The sequence below is a fragment of the Hydra viridissima genome, unplaced genomic scaffold (assembly GCF_058129835.1).
Source record: "Hydra viridissima isolate aposymbiotic clone 2 unplaced genomic scaffold, HvirCarnegie_v1 scaffold_5, whole genome shotgun sequence".
Taxonomy (NCBI): domain Eukaryota; kingdom Metazoa; phylum Cnidaria; class Hydrozoa; order Anthoathecata; family Hydridae; genus Hydra; species Hydra viridissima.
Window position 1 is genome coordinate 1,301,760 of NW_028324304.1, and position 16,401 is coordinate 1,318,160.

At 38.9% G+C, this 16,401-nt stretch overlaps 2 protein-coding genes and 2 pseudogenes across 2 annotated transcripts; 1 reads left to right on the plus strand and 3 right to left on the minus strand.

Annotated features, from left to right (window-relative positions):
- Window positions 1–3,393: 3,393 nt before the first annotated feature.
- Window positions 3,394–3,804, minus strand: LOC149887754 (histone H3). Its single transcript, XM_090088852.1, has one exon. It carries the CDS (start codon window positions 3,802–3,804, stop codon window positions 3,394–3,396), a length of 411 nt encoding a protein of 136 aa, XP_089944978.1.
- A 1,593-nt stretch (window positions 3,805–5,397) lies between these two features.
- Window positions 5,398–5,802, minus strand: LOC149887755 (late histone H2B.L4 pseudogene; annotated as a pseudogene).
- A 294-nt stretch (window positions 5,803–6,096) lies between these two features.
- LOC149887756 (histone H2A, orphon) lies at window positions 6,097–6,486 on the plus strand. The gene has a single exon (XM_090088853.1). The coding sequence runs from the start codon at window positions 6,097–6,099 to the stop codon at window positions 6,484–6,486; it is 390 nt and encodes a 129-aa protein (XP_089944979.1).
- A 6,059-nt stretch (window positions 6,487–12,545) lies between these two features.
- On the minus strand, window positions 12,546–12,949 carry LOC149887757 (histone H2B, gonadal pseudogene; annotated as a pseudogene).
- Between the last annotated feature and the right edge of the window lie 3,452 nt (window positions 12,950–16,401).

Here is a 16,401-nt window from a genome sequence, read left to right on the forward strand (position 1 = left end):
TTAATTGCATGGTTTTTTGTTGTTGGTTTTACCTTGTCATTTTTCTTCTGCGCACGTTCTCTTGGTCAGTAGTTTTTTGAAATGCGAAAAAAAACGTCAACGAAAAGAAGTGAACGGGTCATTGCACGTCATGTCTAACAAACAAGAGGGGTAAAGACAAAGACGTCCGCTGTCGAAAACTCATACATACTCCAAGCTGACACACTCTTGAGACACTTCGAAATAAAGCAAATGATCAAAGTCATAACACTTGACAAAGTCGAAACAAAAATCACAGCATGCGCAGACAACCCTTTATTTTACATTAAAGGAAAAAAACGTAAAGCTAGAACTAAACATTCCTTCAATTAAAACACGTCAAACTTGCGACGGGCACAAAACTCAACATATAACAAAGTTACGACGCTCTAGTTCTTTTACATTTTGTTTTCTAAATGACCCGTCCCTAAAACCCCGGAAAGAATAAAACGCGACAGTCGAGAAGTTGGCCAATACCTTTTTTCACAGTAACTATCAGGTGTTTCTCGCAACGTCGGATGGGTTGCTGAAACCTTAAAAAAGAACTTTAAAAAGCTTGTGGGGTAGCGTTAGTTCTCATGCTATTTTAACAAAGTACTAAAACTTTAGTTAAAGTAATAAGATTTTACAAAGTAGCTACATTTTAATTATTGTCCTCATTTATCGTCATCTATCGTCATTTTTCACGTATCTGCCTAACTTAGTACCTAACAAACTAACTAAGATACAAACTAACTAACTGAATGACTAACTAACTGACTGACTAACCAACTAACTGACTGACTGACTAACTAACTAACTGACTGACTAACTAACTAACTAACTAACTGATTGACTAACTAACTAACTAACTAACCAACTAACTAACTAACTAACTAACTAACTAACTAACTAACTAACTAACTAACTAACTAACTAACTAACTAACTAACTAACTAACTAACTAACTAACTAACTAACTAACTAAATAACTAACTAACTAACTAACTAACCAACTAACTCACTGAGAGACTAACTAACTAACTAACTAACTAACTGACTAACTAACTAACTGACTAACTAACTAACTAACTAACTAACTAACTAACTAACTAACTAACTAACTAACTAACTAACTAACTAACTAACTAACTAACTAACTAACTAACTAACTAACTAACTAACTAACTAACTAAGTAGCTTACTTTGTATTTGTTTTTCAATTATGAACGAGTTCCTTGCAAGATAGATATTTCTGTTGCATTTGTTAGCCTTTATTTTTAGCAAAAATAAAATTCCAACTGGTGCTTTTCTAATGTCAAGGACCTCGCTAAGGCTAAAGCAGCTAAGCCTAATGGTTATGATGTTATAAAGCGGAGAAAAATGAACTTTTCTGAAAATGAAAAAACGAGAGATGGAATTGATCTGCAATAACTTCGGTTGTGAACACCTTATAACTGATGCCTCGCGCGATTTTAATAACTTTGCATCATGCAAAAGCCGCCAAATTCACTTTTCACGAGTGTTAAAGTGTCATTTTTGAAATGCCAGTTATGAGCGCATGAAATCAAAAGCGAAATTTGCACTTTGAAAAGCAAACGGAAATGTAGAGCATCTTTTAAAATCGCCATATTCTAATTCAGTTTTGCCTTTATGAACTTGAACAAAAGTTGCATGCCTTCCCAAGACTGCACAATTGTAAAGAAAACACCAAGCTTCGCTCGAACGATGACTATGAAGACGAAGAACCGAATGGACCCCGTATTGTGCATTCGTCACTCATTCTCTTATCTCCTCAAACGTTTTTTTACCGTTACCTTCCATAATGAATTTTATTTTTTATTTATTTTTTTTTTTTACGATGTCCAGAACTTTCAGGTTGCTAAGTTTTTCCTTTTTTTCTAGTGTCCGCGACTTTATATATGTTGACTGCGTTATCGCAGTTTTAGCCTTCGATCGTTTTTGTTAACGAACACGAATAAGCACAACATAGTGTTCCTTTTTCATGGAATGTTCTTTGTTGTGTCTCTGTGTTTAGAAAAAGAATTGGTCTGAACTAAAAATCGTCGTTAGTACGCGTTGCTAACGCATTAAATATTCCAGCAATCGCGCGTGTTTGTGCCCTTCGCCTCTATTGAGTTTGTATGGTACCAAATGCTTAGAAGAGATTGGCATAAGCTTTTTTGGGAAGCCATATGGTTCAGTTTCTTGATGAAATTAAGCTGCTTTGTCCAGAGTAAGTAGCGCTGATGTTATTTGGCCATGCGCGCACTCGATTGCTTTTAAAGACTATTTTTTCGATGTTTTGATGCGATACCTTTCGCTTCTAACATGCTGTGGCACCGAAACGCCGCAATTTACAAAGCGTCACTATTCTTTAGAAGATTTCAAAACTAATGAAGCTTTAAGAGAGCGAGAGACGCGAGCTGTGGAGGTTTGCCTGTCAACACGAAAACACACTTTGCAGTCTGACGGTGGAGCAAAAAAAAAAAAAAAAAAAGTCTCCTCGACAGTCCGCATAAAACTCCGCTTGAAAAATAAAAACATCTAAACATCTAGAAGTTTTATAAAAACGAACGCAACGTTTCTCTGAAACACGACAAAAAAAAAATGACTGAAGCTGCATCTCCGAAAAAGGCCACAAAGAAGTCTGCGCCTAAAAAGCCTGCTGATCATGCTCCCTACAAGGCGATGATTGTCGATGCTATTAATTCGCTTAAAGAACGCAAAGGGTCGTCAAGCAGAAGCTATCGCCAAGCACGTCAAGGCCAACAACAAGGTGGGTGAAAACGTCGATTCGCAAGTCAAGATTAATTTAAAGCGCATGGTGGTTGCTGGCGAGCTCGTACAAGTGAAGGAACTGGCGCGTCGGGTTCTTTTTAGAATTGCAGCTAAGCCCAAACCGTTAAAGAAGCCTGCTGCAGTCGCCAAGAAGCACAAAAAAGAAGCCAAAGAAGTAAAGAAGCCTGCTGAAAAGAAGAGCACGCCAAAAAAGAAGCTGCGTCAGTGAAAAAAGTCGCACAAAAGAGAAAGTGAAAAAAGCTACTCCTAAGAAAAAAGTGACTCCCGCAAAAAAGAGCGCCCAGAAACCGGTTGCTAAAAAGCCCGCAGTAAAAGAAGTGAAAGCGACACCTAAGAAGAAAGCTGCAGCCAAGAAAACCATCGCAAAAGTGGAAAAGAAATAACCTAACCTACCCCGCTTTTTGTCAAACGGCTATTTTCATAGCCACACATCTTTCTAAAAACAAAGTTCCAGGCGTAGAACTTGTTTACTTTGTGTTTGTTTGTTTGTTGTTTTTTTTTTTTGTTTTGTTTTGTTTTAAGGCACTAAGCCGACAACGTTTTTAACAGATTTGTGGCTATGAAAATAGCCGTTTTGTTTAGAAGCACCATTTTTTAAGCTCGCTCTCCTCTGATTCTTCTCGCCAACTGAATGTCTTTTGGCATAATAGTGACACGCTTTGCATGGATGGCGCACAAGTTGGTATCTTCGAAGAGACCCACTAAGTAGGCTTCTGAAGCTTCTTGTAAGGCCATGACGGCGGTGCTTTGGAAACGCAAGTCAGTCTTGAAATCTTGAGCTATTTCGCGAACCAATCGCTGGAAGGGTAGTTTTCTGATTAGGAGCTCTGTCGATTTTTGGTATCTTCGGATCTCTCTCAAAGCTACGGTACCGGGTCGGTATCTGTGGGGTTTCTTTACTCCGCCGGTAGCCGGGGCACTCTTTCTTGCTGCTTTTGTTGCCAGCTGCTTTCTCGGTGCTTTACCGCCGGTAGATTTTCTAGCTGTTTGTTTTGTGCGGGCCATTGTAAGTTACGCTTACACTTATCAGTTTAAGTTGAACTTTTGAAGTTTTTCAATTTAACGCGTTTTGTTGACATTTTTAGACTTTGCCGCGACTTAAAGCTGCATTCTGATTGGTGCTAAGAAAGTGCTCTTTGATTGGTTCAAGTACAAATGCAAAATAAGGCATTAAGGCCACGTAGGCGTGTTTTTTGGCTACGGGAAAAGAGAGCGCGTTTGTCTCGCCTCTACAATTTCTGCTTTTTTAAACACTTCAAAGACAGGTCGACGTAGTGGAATTCCGAAAAGAAACTTTTCTGCTCTGTTTGCGAACGGATAAAAGCGTTAAATGCGAAAACGCGCGTTAAAAACAAGGCAGTTTGTTTTGGTTTTTTTTTTTTTTGTTTTTTTGGTTCAGATGGCTTTTTGACGAAGGACCGTTGCGATTGGTTGTTTGACGAAGATGTTTCCATCTATGTAGGGTAAAAGTCGCGCTTCCAGCGCATAATAAAAACAAAAAGAAACGCAAAAAGACAGTAATTGAACTTCAAACAATTTTAATCATGTCTGGTCGCGGTAAAGGAGGAAAAGGACTTGGAAAAGGAGGCGCAAAGCGTCATCGCAAGATTTTACGTGATAACATCCAAGGAATCACAAAGCCCGCCATACGTCGTCTAGCTCGTCGCGGTGGTGTTAAGCGTATCTCTGGACTTATCTACGAGGAGACTCGAGGCGTTCTAAAAGTCTTTTTGGAAAACGTTATTCGCGACGCTGTAACATACACAGAGCATGCCAAGAGAAAGACAGTCACCGCTATGGACGTTGTCTACGCATTAAAAAGACAAGGTCGCACATTGTACGGCTTTGGTGGTTAAAAGGGGAACACCTCAGCAATCAAAAACGGCTATTTTTATAGCCACACATCTGTTTTAAACGTTAATAGGCAATCTAGAACTTGAACGCTGCACCGCGATAAGCAGAGGGGGTGTGTAAAAACGGTTTAGTTTACCAGTTTCAGTTTGTTTCAATCGAAATGAAAAGCAATTGAATTGATTTCTAAGTAATGTTTTTTAGCGAGGCATAGTTTAACTGAGTGTTTAGAGTAGACGCTTGACACATAAAGTGTTTTGCTCACCATCATCGGGCTAGAAAGGTGATTTTTATCTAAAGCGCTGCTTTAAGTCTGATTTCCTAAAGATGCGCGCAATACATTTGAAAAAAAAAAAAAAAAAGAAAAAAGAAAAAAGGAGCAAAAGTGTGGTAGTAGCAGCAAATAATAACGATGGGTGGGTCATAAGGGCTAAGGTTTTGATCAAAAGCAAAAAGGTGGCGCTCAAGTAGTTGTTGAAAGATTTTCTCACGCGTTTACCTACTGTAATAACTTTTTGTATCCAAAGTGGATGCAAAAGCTATACGTTTAAACATCAAAAAAAGCAAGTCTAGAAAAGCGCTCGCTCTTTAGACGCGGTGTCGCAATTTAAAACGAGCAAACAATGGCTGCCTAGCTATTGCATTTTAAGTACTTTCTCTCTCTACTACAATTTAAGGCGTTCTAATGCGTACAATGCTTTTACAAGATGTGTGGCTATGAAAATAGCCGTTTAGATAGCGCTCCATCTATTTACTGCTGGTGTACTTAGTAACAGCCTTGGTGCCTTCGCTCACTGCGTGTTTGGCCAACTCACCGGGAAGTAAGAGGCGCACAGCTGTTTGAATTTCACGCGAAGAGATGGTTGATTTCTTGTTTTGGAGGGCTAGTCGTGAAGCTTCTGAAGCGATTCTTTCAAAAATGTCGTTGACGAAAGAATTCATGATGCTCATCGCTTTGGAAGAAACACCAACATCAGGGTGAACTTGCTTCAAGACGTTGTAAATGTAAATGGCGTAGGATTCTCGCCTCTTTCTCTTGCGCTTTTTGTCTCCAGTACCAGCGATCTTGCCGCCTTTCTTACCAGCGCGTTTTTCCCCCTTTTTGGCCACCTTGGGCGCTTGTTTTCCTCCGGCCTTTGGAGCGTCAGACATGTCGACGAGTTTTAGAGAATTGAAATTTGAAATTACAAGCAACCGAATCACTTCCTATATAAAGCGCAGTTGTGGTCTCCAATTCGAGAACATTTCTGTTTCTCGCAAGCTCATTGGTTCTTCAAAGATTAACTAATTTGCGCATTGTTTGACGGAGTTTTTCTATTCGTTAAAAAAAGTGCAGTTCGAGACCAAATGTTTTTGATAAGAAAAAGGAATTTTGTAAGTTGATTTCAAAGCGCGCACAAATATCTCTAGGTTGTCTCTCGTTGTTTCTCAGTGTAAGAAATTAAAATGTCAGGACGTGGAAAAGGAGGAAAAGCTAAAGCCAAGGCAAAGACTCGATCGTTCAGAGCCGGACTTCAGTTTCCAGTCGGTCGTGTTCACCGATTTTTGCGCAAAGGACACTACGCCAATCGCATCGGTTCAGGCGCACCTGTCTATTTAGCTGCTGTTTTGGAGTATCTCTCCGCCGAAATTTTGGAGTTGGCCGGTAACGCTGCTCGTGACAATAAGAAAGCTAGAATCATTCCTCGACACTTACAGTTAGCTGTTCGCAATGACGAAGAGTTGAACAAGTTGTTGTCAGGTGTTACTATAGCCAGTGGCGGTGTGCTGCCAAACATACAAGCCGTTTTGCTTCCCAAGAAGAACGAAAAGGTTCCAAAACCAGCAGCCAAATAAACGGTACTCTGAACACAAGATAAAAAATAAAGGCTATTTTCATAGCCACACATCTGTTAAAAACATGACGGCATGAGCTTAAACACACTAAGGAGAATATAAAGAAGTGTGTGTGTGTGTGTGTGTGTGTGTGTGTGTGTGTGTGTGTGTGTGTGTGTGTGTGTGTGTGTGTGTAAGGAAGGGAGGGGAGGGGGGTTCAAAATCTCTTTTTAAAGCTGTTAGGGGATAAAAAGAGCACACGCATCCCGTTACAAAAAAATACATGGTGGGGTTTACACGCCATCTTTGAAACGTTTTAAGTTATAACCTGAGGGAGAAAAAACAGTTCGGTTACCTCACAGGTCACGTGCATGTTCAAGATTCCAAGTTTTGAAAGGATCCAACGTAACTTGAATAAAAAGTGAACACGCACGTGCCCAGATTGGCGACCATCTATAGGCTGTAGGAAAATAACAAAGAAGATTTAAGCGCCTCCGTAAGAATTTAGCTCCCTTAGGATTTCAGCAAAAAAGTATATTTAGCGGAGAAAAAAACAAAGAGCGAGGTTAAGCAGCAGTGACGGCATTAGCATCAGCAGCAGCAACAAAAACAAAACAAAACAAAAAAAAACAAACAAAAAAGCGGCAGCACGAAAAAAAAAAAAAAAAAAAAAAATTTCCGTTTTTTACACTTGCGTGTTTGTCTGTGTGTAATCCTTAATTGCATGGTTTTTTGTTGTTGGTTTTACCTTGTCATTTTTCTTCTGCGCACGTTCTCTTGGTCAGTAGTTTTTTGAAATGCGAAAAAAAACGTCAACGAAAAGAAGTGAACGGGTCATTGCACGTCATGTCTAACAAACAAGAGGGGTAAAGACAAAGACGTCCGCTGTCGAAAACTCATACATACTCCAAGCTGACACACTCTTGAGACACTTCGAAATAAAGCAAATGATCAAAGTCATAACACTTGACAAAGTCGAAACAAAAATCACAGCATGCGCAGACAACCCTTTATTTTACATTAAAGGAAAAAAACGTAAAGCTAGAACTAAACATTCCTTCAATTAAAACACGTCAAACTTGCGACGGGCACAAAACTCAACATATAACAAAGTTACGACGCTCTAGTTCTTTTACATTTTGTTTTCTAAATGACCCGTCCCTAAAACCCCGGAAAGAATAAAACGCGACAGTCGAGAAGTTGGCCAATACCTTTTTTCACAGTAACTATCAGGTGTTTCTCGCAACGTCGGATGGGTTGCTGAAACCTTAAAAAAGAACTTTAAAAAGCTTGTGGGGTAGCGTTAGTTCTCATGCTATTTTAACAAAGTACTAAAACTTTAGTTAAAGTAATAAGATTTTACAAAGTAGCTACATTTTAATTATTGTCCTCATTTATCGTCATCTATCGTCATTTTTCACGTATCTGCCTAACTTAGTACCTAACAAACTAACTAAGATACAAACTAACTAACTGAATGACTAACTAACTGACTGACTAACCAACTAACTGACTGACTGACTAACTAACTAACTGACTGACTAACTAACTAACTAACTAACTGATTGACTAACTAACTAACTAACTAACCAACTAACTAACTAACTAACTAACTAACTAACTAACTAACTAACTAACTAACTAACTAACTAACTAACTAACTAACTAACTAACTAACTAACTAACTAACTAACTAACTAACTAACTAACTAACTAACTAACTAAATAACTAACTAACTAACTAACTAACCAACTAACTCACTGAGAGACTAACTAACTAACTAACTAACTAACTGACTAACTAACTAACTGACTAACTAACTAACTAACTAACTAACTAACTAACTAACTAACTAACTAACTAACTAACTAACTAACTAACTAACTAACTAACTAACTAACTAACTAACTAACTAACTAACTAACTAACTAACTAACTAACTAAGTAGCTTACTTTGTATTTGTTTTTCAATTATGAACGAGTTCCTTGCAAGATAGATATTTCTGTTGCATTTGTTAGCCTTTATTTTTAGCAAAAATAAAATTCCAACTGGTGCTTTTCTAATGTCAAGGACCTCGCTAAGGCTAAAGCAGCTAAGCCTAATGGTTATGATGTTATAAAGCGGAGAAAAATGAACTTTTCTGAAAATGAAAAAACGAGAGATGGAATTGATCTGCAATAACTTCGGTTGTGAACACCTTATAACTGATGCCTCGCGCGATTTTAATAACTTTGCATCATGCAAAAGCCGCCAAATTCACTTTTCACGAGTGTTAAAGTGTCATTTTTGAAATGCCAGTTATGAGCGCATGAAATCAAAAGCGAAATTTGCACTTTGAAAAGCAAACGGAAATGTAGAGCATCTTTTAAAATCGCCATATTCTAATTCAGTTTTGCCTTTATGAACTTGAACAAAAGTTGCATGCCTTCCCAAGACTGCACAATTGTAAAGAAAACACCAAGCTTCGCTCGAACGATGACTATGAAGACGAAGAACCGAATGGACCCCGTATTGTGCATTCGTCACTCATTCTCTTATCTCCTCAAACGTTTTTTTACCGTTACCTTCCATAATGAATTTTATTTTTTATTTATTTTTTTTTTTTACGATGTCCAGAACTTTCAGGTTGCTAAGTTTTTCCTTTTTTTCTAGTGTCCGCGACTTTATATATGTTGACTGCGTTATCGCAGTTTTAGCCTTCGATCGTTTTTGTTAACGAACACGAATAAGCACAACATAGTGTTCCTTTTTCATGGAATGTTCTTTGTTGTGTCTCTGTGTTTAGAAAAAGAATTGGTCTGAACTAAAAATCGTCGTTAGTACGCGTTGCTAACGCATTAAATATTCCAGCAATCGCGCGTGTTTGTGCCCTTCGCCTCTATTGAGTTTGTATGGTACCAAATGCTTAGAAGAGATTGGCATAAGCTTTTTTGGGAAGCCATATGGTTCAGTTTCTTGATGAAATATCTCTCTTGCTTTTAAAGACTATTTTTTCGATGTTTTGATGCGATACCTTTCGCTTCTAACATGCTGTGGCACCGAAACGCCGCAATTTACAAAGCGTCACTATTCTTTAGAAGATTTCAAAACTAATGAAGCTTTAAGAGAGCGAGAGACGCGAGCTGTGGAGGTTTGCCTGTCAACACGAAAACACACTTTGCAGTCTGACGGTGGAGCAAAAAAAAAAAAAGTCTCCTCGACAGTCCGCATAAAACTCCGCTTGAAAAATAAAAACATCTAAACATCTAGAAGTTTTATAAAAACGAACGCAACGTTTCTCTGAAACACGACAAAAAAAAATGACTGAAGCTGCATCTCCGAAAAAGGCCACAAAGAAGTCTGCGCCTAAAAAGCCTGCTGATCATGCTCCCTACAAGGCGATGATTGTCGATGCTATTAATTCGCTTAAAGAACGCAAAGGGTCGTCAGACAAGCTATCGCCAAGCACGTCAAGGCCAACAACAAGGTGGGTGAAAACGTCGATTGGCAAGTCAAGATTAATTTAAAGCGCATGGTGGTTGCTGGCGAGCTCGTACAAGTGAAAGGAACTGGCGCGTCGGGCTCCTTTTAGAATTGCAGCTAAGCCCAAACCGTTAAAGAAGCCTGCTGCAGTCGCCAAGAAGCACAAAAAAGAAGCCAAAGAAGTAAAGAAGCCTGCTGAAAAGAAGAGCACGCCAAAAAAGAAAGCTGCGTCAGTGAAAAAAGTCGCACAAAAAGAGAAAGTGAAAAAAGCTACTCCTAAGAAAAAAGTGACTCCCGCAAAAAAGAGCGCCCAGAAACCGGTTGCTAAAAAGCCCGCAGTAAAGAAAGTGAAAGCGACACCTAAGAAGAAAGCTGCAGCCAAGAAAACCATCGCAAAAGTGGAAAAGAAATAACCTAACCTACCCCGCTTTTTGTCAAACGGCTATTTTCATAGCCACACATCTTTCTAAAAAACAAAGTTCCAGGCGTAGAACTTGTTTACTTTGTGTTTGTTTGTTTGTTGTTTTTTTTTTGTTTTGTTTTGTTTTAAGGCACTAAGCCGACAACGTTTTTAACAAATTTGTGGTGATCCTGAAAATAGCCGTTTTGTTTAGAAGCACCATTTTTTAAGCTCGCTCTCCTCTGATTCTTCTCGCCAACTGAATGTCTTTTGGCATAATAGTGACACGCTTTGCATGGATGGCGCACAAGTTGGTATCTTCGAAGAGACCCACTAAGTAGGCTTCTGAAGCTTCTTGTAAGGCCATGACGGCGGTGCTTTGGAAACGCAAGTCAGTCTTGAAATCTTGAGCTATTTCGCGAACCAATCGCTGGGAAGGGTAGTTTTCTGATTAGGAGCTCTGTCGATTTTTGGTATCTTCGGATCTCTCTCAAAGCTACGGTACCGGGTCGGTATCTGTGGGGTTTCTTTACTCCGCCGGTAGCCGGGGCACTCTTTCTTGCTGCTTTTGTTGCCAGCTGCTTTCTCGGTGCTTTACCGCCGGTAGATTTTCTAGCTGTTTGTTTTGTGCGGGCCATTGTAAGTTACGCTTACACTTATCAGTTTAAGTTGAACTTTTGAGTCTTTCAATCTAACGCGTTTTGTTGACATTTTTAGACTTTGCCGCGACTTAAAGCTGCATTCTGATTGGTGCTAAGAAAGTGCTCTTTGATTGGTTCAGTAAGAATGCAAATAAGACATTAAGGCCACGTAGGCGTGTTTTTTGGCTACGGAAAAGAGAGCGCGTTTGTCTCGCCTCGACAATTTCTGCTTTTTTAAACACTTCAAAGACAGGTCGACGTAGTGGAATTCCGAAAAGAAACTTTTCTGCTCTGTTTGCGAACGGATAAAAAGCGTTAAATGCGAAAACGCGCGTTAAAAACAAGGCAGTTTGTTTTCGTTTTTTTTTTTTTTGTTTTTTTGGTTCAGATGGCTTTTTGACGAGGACTGTTGCGATTGGTTGTTTGACGAAGATGTTTCCATCTATGTAGGGTAAAAACCGGTGTTTCCCAGCGCATAATAAAAACAAAAAAGAAACGCAAAAAGACAGTAATTGAACTTCAAACAAATTTAATCATGTCTGGTCGCGGTAAAGGAGGAAAAGGACTTGGAAAAGGAGGCGCAAAGCGTCATCGCAAGATTTTACGTGATAACATCCAAGGAATCACAAAGCCCGCCATACGTCGTCTAGCTCGTCGCGGTGGTGTTAAGCGTATCTCTGCACTTATCTACGAGGAGACTCGAGGCGTTCTAAAAGTCTTTTTGGAAAACGTTATTCGCGACGCTGTAACATACACAGAGCATGCCAAGAGAAAGACAGTCACCGCTATGGACGTTGTCTACGCATTAAAAAGACAAGGTCGCACATTGTACGGCTTTGGTGGTTAAAGGGGAACACCTCAGCAATCAAAAACGGCTATTTTTATAGCCACACATCTGTTTTAAACGTTAATAGGCAATCTAGAACTTGAACGCTGCACCGCGATAAGCAGAGGGGGTGTGTAAAAACGGTTTAGTTTACCAGTTTCAGTTTGTTTCAATCGAAATGAAAAGCAATTGAATTGATTTCTAAGTAATGTTTTTTAGCGAGGCATAGTTTAACTGAGTGTTTAGAGTAGACGCTTGACACATAAAGTGTTTTGCTCACCTATCATCGGGCTAGAAAGGTGATTTTTATCTAAAGCGCTGCTTTAAGTCTGATTTCCTAAAGATGCGCGCAATACATTTGAAAAAGAAAAAAGAAAAAAGGAGCAAAAGTGTGGTAGTAGCAGCAAATAATAACGATGGGTGGGTCATAAGGGCTAAGGTTTTGATCAAAAGCAAAAAGGTGGCGCTCAAGTAGTTGTTGAAAGATTTTCTCACGCGTTTACCTACTGTAATAACTTTTTGTATCCAAAGTGGATGCAAAAGCTATACGTTTAAACATCAAAAAAAGCAAGTCTAGAAAAGCGCTCGCTCTTTAGACGCGGTGTCGCAATTTAAAACGAGCAAACAATGGCTGCCTAGCTATTGCATTTTAAGTACTTTCTCTCTACTACAATTTAAGGCGTTCTAATGCGTACAATGCTTTTACAAGATGTGTGGCTATGGAAATAGCCGTTTAGATAGCGCTCCATCTATTTACTGCTGGTGTACTTAGTAACAGCCTTGGTGCCTTCGCTCACTGCGTGTTTGGCCAACTCACCGGGAAGTAAGAGGCGCACAGCTGTTTGAATTTCACGCGAAGAGATGGTTGATTTCTTGTTTTGGAGGCTAGTCGTGAAGCTTCTGAAGCGATTCTTTCAAAAATGTCGTTGACGAAAGAATTCATGATGCTCATCGCTTTGGAAGAAACACCAACATCAGGGTGAACTTGCTTCAAGACGTTGTAAATGTAAATGGCGTAGGATTCTCGCCTCTTTCTCTTGCGCTTTTTGTCTCCAGTACCAGCGATCTTGCCGCCTTTCTTACCAGCGCGTTTTTCCCCCTTTTTGGCCACCTTGGGCGCTTGTTTTCCTCCGGCCTTTGGAGCGTCAGACATGTCGACGAGTTTTAGAGAATTGAAATTTGAAATTACAAGCAACCGAATCACTTCCTATATAAAGCGCAGTTGTGGTCTCCAATTCGAGAACATTTCTGTTTCTCGCAAGCTCATTGGTTCTTCAAAGATTAACTAATTTGCGCATTGTTTGACGGAGTTTTTCTATTCGTTAAAAAAAAGTGCAGTTCGAGACCAAATGTTTTTGATAAAAAGAAAAAGGAATTTTGTAAGTTGATTTCAAAGCGCGCACAAATATCTCTAGGTTGTCTCTCGTTGTTTCTCAGTGTAAGAAATTAAAATGTCAGGACGTGGAAAAGGAGGAAAAGCTAAAGCCAAGGCAAAGACTCATCGTTCAGAGCCGCACTTCAGTCTCCAGTCGGTCGTGTTCACCGATTTTGCGCAAAGGACACTACGCGAATCGCATCGGTTCAGGCGCACCTGTCTATTTAGCTGCTGTTTTGGAGTATCTCTCCGCCGAAATTTTGGAGTTGGCCGGTAACGCTGCTCGTGACAATAAGAAAGCTAGAATCATTCCTCGACACTTACAGTTAGCTGTTCGCAATGACGAAGAGTTGAACAAGTTGTTGTCAGGTGTTACTATAGCCAGTGGCGGTGTGCTGCCAAACATACAAGCCGTTTTGCTTCCCAAGAAGAACGAAAAGGTTCCAAAACCAGCAGCCAAATAAACGGTACTCTGAACACAAGATAAAAAATAAAGGCTATTTTCATAGCCACACATCTGTTAAAAACATGACGGCATGAGCTTAAACACACTAAGGAGAATATAAAGAAGTGTGTGTGTGTGTGTGTGTGTGTGTGTGTGTGTGTGTGTGTGTGTGTGTGTGTGTGTGTAAGGAAGGGAGGGGAGGGGGGTTCAAAATCTCTTTTTAAAGCTGTTAGGGGATAAAAAAGAGCACACGCATCCCGTTACAAAAAAATACATGGTGGGGTTTACACGCCATCTTTGAAACGTTTTAAGTTATAACCTGAGGGAGAAAAAACAGTTCGGTTACCTCACAGGTAAGATTCCAAGTTTTGAAAGGATCCAACGTAACTTGAATAAAAAGTGAACACGCACGTGCCCAGATTGGCGACCATCTATAGGCTGTAGGAAAATAACAAAGAAGATTTAAGCGCCTCCGTAAGAATTTAGCTCCCTTAGGATTTCAGCAAAAAAGTATATTTAGCGGAGAAAAAAACAAAGAGCGAGGTTAAGCAGCAGTGACGGCATTAGCATCAGCAGCAGCAACAAAAACAAAACAAAACAAAAAAAAACAAACAAAAAAGCGGCAGCACGAAAAAAAAAAAAAAAAAAAAAAATTTCCGTTTTTTACACTTGCGTGTTTGTCTGTGTGTAATCCTTAATTGCATGGTTTTTTGTTGTTGGTTTTACCTTGTCATTTTTCTTCTGCGCACGTTCTCTTGGTCAGTAGTTTTTTGAAATGCGAAAAAAAACGTCAACGAAAAGAAGTGAACGGGTCATTGCACGTCATGTCTAACAAACAAGAGGGGTAAAGACAAAGACGTCCGCTGTCGAAAACTCATACATACTCCAAGCTGACACACTCTTGAGACACTTCGAAATAAAGCAAATGATCAAAGTCATAACACTTGACAAAGTCGAAACAAAAATCACAGCATGCGCAGACAACCCTTTATTTTACATTAAAGGAAAAAAACGTAAAGCTAGAACTAAACATTCCTTCAATTAAAACACGTCAAACTTGCGACGGGCACAAAACTCAACATATAACAAAGTTACGACGCTCTAGTTCTTTTACATTTTGTTTTCTAAATGACCCGTCCCTAAAACCCCGGAAAGAATAAAACGCGACAGTCGAGAAGTTGGCCAATACCTTTTTTCACAGTAACTATCAGGTGTTTCTCGCAACGTCGGATGGGTTGCTGAAACCTTAAAAAAGAACTTTAAAAAGCTTGTGGGGTAGCGTTAGTTCTCATGCTATTTTAACAAAGTACTAAAACTTTAGTTAAAGTAATAAGATTTTACAAAGTAGCTACATTTTAATTATTGTCCTCATTTATCGTCATCTATCGTCATTTTTCACGTATCTGCCTAACTTAGTACCTAACAAACTAACTAAGATACAAACTAACTAACTGAATGACTAACTAACTGACTGACTAACCAACTAACTGACTGACTGACTAACTAACTAACTGACTGACTAACTAACTAACTAACTAACTGATTGACTAACTAACTAACTAACTAACCAACTAACTAACTAACTAACTAACTAACTAACTAACTAACTAACTAACTAACTAACTAACTAACTAACTAACTAACTAACTAACTAACTAACTAACTAACTAAATAACTAACTAACTAACTAACTAACCAACTAACTCACTGAGAGACTAACTAACTAACTAACTAACTAACTGACTAACTAACTAACTGACTAACTAACTAACTAACTAACTAACTAACTAACTAACTAACTAACTAACTAACTAACTAACTAACTAACTAACTAACTAACTAACTAACTAACTAACTAACTAACTAACTAACTAACTAACTAACTAACTAACTAACTAACTAAGTAGCTTACTTTGTATTTGTTTTTCAATTATGAACGAGTTCCTTGCAAGATAGATATTTCTGTTGCATTTGTTAGCCTTTATTTTTAGCAAAAATAAAATTCCAACTGGTGCTTTTCTAATGTCAAGGACCTCGCTAAGGCTAAAGCAGCTAAGCCTAATGGTTATGATGTTATAAAGCGGAGAAAAATGAACTTTTCTGAAAATGAAAAAACGAGAGATGGAATTGATCTGCAATAACTTCGGTTGTGAACACCTTATAACTGATGCCTCGCGCGATTTTAATAACTTTGCATCATGCAAAAGCCGCCAAATTCACTTTTCACGAGTGTTAAAGTGTCATTTTTGAAATGCCAGTTATGAGCGCATGAAATCAAAAGCGAAATTTGCACTTTGAAAAGCAAACGGAAATGTAGAGCATCTTTTAAAATCGCCATATTCTAATTCAGTTTTGCCTTTATGAACTTGAACAAAAGTTGCATGCCTTCCCAAGACTGCACAATTGTAAAGAAAACACCAAGCTTCGCTCGAACGATGACTATGAAGACGAAGAACCGAATGGACCCCGTATTGTGCATTCGTCACTCATTCTCTTATCTCCTCAAACGTTTTTTTACCGTTACCTTCCATAATGAATTTTATTTTTTATTTATTTTTTTTTTTTACGATGTCCAGAACTTTCAGGTTGCTAAGTTTTTCCTTTTTTTCTAGTGTCCGCGACTTTATATATGTTGACTGCGTTATCGCAGTTTTAGCCTTCGATCGTTTTTGTTAACGAACACGAATAAGCACAACATAGTGTTCCTTTTTCATGGAATGTTCTTTGTTGTGTCTCTGTGTTTAGAAAAAGAATTGGTCTGAACTAAAAATCGTCGTTAGTACGC

Bases quoted from the DNA above. Each gene is read 5' to 3' on its own strand.
- LOC149887754 (XM_090088852.1), bottom strand. From the start codon at position 3,804: ATGGCCCGCACAAAACAAACAGCTAGAAAATCTACCGGCGGTAAAGCA.
- LOC149887756 (XM_090088853.1), top strand. From the start codon at position 6,097: ATGTCAGGACGTGGAAAAGGAGGAAAAGCTAAAGCCAAGGCAAAGACT.